The sequence below is a fragment of the Coffea eugenioides genome, unplaced genomic scaffold (assembly GCF_003713205.1).
Source record: "Coffea eugenioides isolate CCC68of unplaced genomic scaffold, Ceug_1.0 ScVebR1_1358;HRSCAF=2196, whole genome shotgun sequence".
NCBI lineage: Eukaryota > Viridiplantae > Streptophyta > Magnoliopsida > Gentianales > Rubiaceae > Coffea > Coffea eugenioides.
This window is the reverse complement of record NW_020861754.1, coordinates 25634-28400: the sequence shown is the minus strand read 5'-3', so window position 1 is coordinate 28400 and position 2767 is coordinate 25634. Positions and strand designations below refer to the sequence as shown.

The 2767-nt window shown below is 44.3% G+C and overlaps 1 protein-coding gene across 1 annotated transcript; it reads right to left on the bottom strand.

The window, feature by feature from the left end:
• Nucleotides 1-1373: 1373 nt before the first annotated feature.
• LOC113755258 lies at nucleotides 1374-2324 on the bottom strand. The gene has a single exon (XM_027299298.1). It carries the CDS (start codon nucleotides 2322-2324, stop codon nucleotides 1374-1376), a length of 951 nt encoding a protein of 316 aa, XP_027155099.1.
• Nucleotides 2325-2767: the final 443 nt, after the last annotated feature.

Here is a 2767-nt window from a genome sequence, read left to right as displayed (position 1 = left end):
CACCCTCCTATATTTAATGATGTTGAATTTATGCCTAATGGTGGCTTAAGTGAGGGATTATGTGTTTTATTTCTTGATTTGAAGTGAATTGGTTGAGTTTTTTATTTTTTGAGGAATTTTCTGGTTTCATATGTTCTTGATGGTGTGGTTGTTTATGATGATTGGAAATGGCTTATAAAGACTCTAGTAGGTGTGAATTAGTGATAAATGCAACCAATTTTGGGTTTGGAAGAAATTCTGGAAAATTAGGGTTCTTGAAGCTACATTCTGTCCGAAATTTTAGGTCATAGATAGAGGCCGAATTGGCCTTAGCTCAGAGCATGAAAGTTGTAGGGAATGACATTTCAGAGCATTTGTTAGTATTTTTTACATTTTTTGCATGATCCTTTCCCCTTTTTGCACATTCTAAGTATGATCTTTAGGATTTTTTTTGCATTTCATTCTAGTTATTAGGGTCATTTGCCTGATTAGTTTAGGGAGTTACTCTTTTGGTAAGGGGGATGGACGAGTTTGGCTACACATAGCCTTAGCACGCTCATTTTTTTTTCTAACCAAAAGGAAAAGCAAAAGTCACGAGGAAAAGCAAAAGTCACGATTTAGGGTCTCCCCGTACCCATCTTGCTTGCATTCCTCTAGGGTTCATGCATTTCATTTATCCACTATCACTTTGCACTCTCACTTCATATTCTATCCCTTTTTCCACATTTCCATTTCACACAACTCTTATTTTGCACATTTTCACTCTACCACTTGCACTTTATATACTACCACTGAGCACACATACACTTCACACTATCACTTTACATACCTCACCTTGCACACCCATTTGCACACTCCCACTTACACACTATTATCTTTTATTACTTTTTTCACTTCACACAAGCTCATGTTTTCACATTGCATACATTCATTCCACCAATTCTTACGTCATTAGCATTATTTGTGACATCTTCAAAGAGTCCCTATTGGGCTTCACAATCAATGTGATTTGCACCAATTAAGCTTTGAAAGAGATATTCTGACCCTCCGATACCCTCCTAGGTCCAGGGTTTGCATTCATGTAGTACGTTCAAATGTGATAAATTCCTAGGTTAAAATAAGAAAATCTTTGACTAAATCGCGCAACTAGCCTTGGCTAGGTTGAAAGGGTGCCTTGGATTTTTGTCCTTGCCTTCCCTTTCTTCAAATGTGACTCCCGAATCTTTTTCTCTGATTTTCGTAGACTGGGAGTTGTTTAAAAAGGGTTTTCTATCTTTTTCTTTGAAAAATTCATTTTTTAGCTGACTTGGTACACCTTTTTTTTTTTTTTATTTTTAACATTAACCTTTATTTATACCAAAAACAGGTACAAGAGATTTAGAGATTCCTAGCCCCTATTCAAGCACTAATCTAAAAGACGGGACTTGAGCGACGTCCATAGCAATGCACCCCCGAACCTCTCTTGGTAGGAGCTGCGGTGAATCAAAAACCTTACTCGGACAACCTTGCAAAGCAGCTAACCTATCTGCAACCCCATTTGCTTCCCGGAATATGTGCCTAAACGACACAGCAACCTGATCCAACAGGCGGCGAATCCGCCGTAGCACACTGCAATACAACCAACCTCCCAGTACCGATGATTTAACTAAGGACACAAGCACCGCCGAGTCCACCTCCACTAGAACCCCTCGTAATCCCCTGATCGCACACATTAACAGCCCCTCTAATACGGCCAAAGCCTCAGCATGCAGCACTCCTTTGTCCCCAAACTCCTTATAGAATGCAAAGATAACTCTACCATGTGAGTCCCGTAACACTCCTCCTCCACTAGCCTTCCCGTTGACCACACTCGCATCCGTGTTTAGCTTGTATTGCCGGGCCGGAGGCATTGCCCAGGTTACCACCACCGGTCGCCGTTTACGGGCTGTACCTGATGCTAACCGTGCCCACTCGCAATCCTGGTCACCCCGAAACTGTACCTTATCCAGCCTATTTGCTCTGCCCAGGTCGTGCAAGAAGTTGCCAACCTCCACGATGACCCCCCTTGCTGAAAAAACCTGGCCTTCGAACCGTGCCTTATTTCGTCCCCGCCATATGAACCATGTAATCACAAACGGTAGGACACACCGAATATGATGAGCAGGGATGCGAGTCAACGAAGTGGCCCACATCCTCCAAACAAGCTGAATATCATCCGGAGTGGAGTGTAGAATGCCGAACTTACTTGCAAAATGTCCCCAAACCTCACTTGCTATTGGTCCATTAACGAACAGATGTGGCACTGATTCCGCCTCTTGAAGACAGCATGAGCACCTGGACACCACGGGCAGTCCACGTCTTCGCATCACCGAGTCCAAGGGCAGAAAGTTGTTCAACAGCCTCCAAGCAAATAGTGAAATTTTTAATGGTGTACCCTTATTCCAAACCCATTGGGCCAGTGGCAATATGGTTCAACGTTGCCGGCACAACTCCCAAGCCGAAGTTAAGGTAAACTGCCCTGACGCCGATGTCGCCCACAGGATATGATCCTGCCCCTCCAGGTCAAAAGGAATGTCCACTATCAAATCCACCAGATTGGCCGGGAGCCAGTGGAGAAGTCTGCCCCTGTTCCATCCGTCCCTATCTAGGAATTCTGCCACCAAAAAATGGGGTCTGTCACTCTCCTCAGGAACCAATGCAGTTAAAGGGCCCAACTCGCACCACGTGTCCAACCAGAAATCTACCATTCCCGGGCCGAGACTCCATGAAATCTGCGCCTCCGCCACCTCCCGTATACCTAGCAATCGCT

Excerpts from the sequence above, each read along its gene's own strand:
- LOC113755258 (XM_027299298.1), bottom strand. The coding sequence starts at position 2,324 with ATGCGAAGACGTGGACTGCCCGTGGTGTCCAGGTGCTCATGCTGTCTT.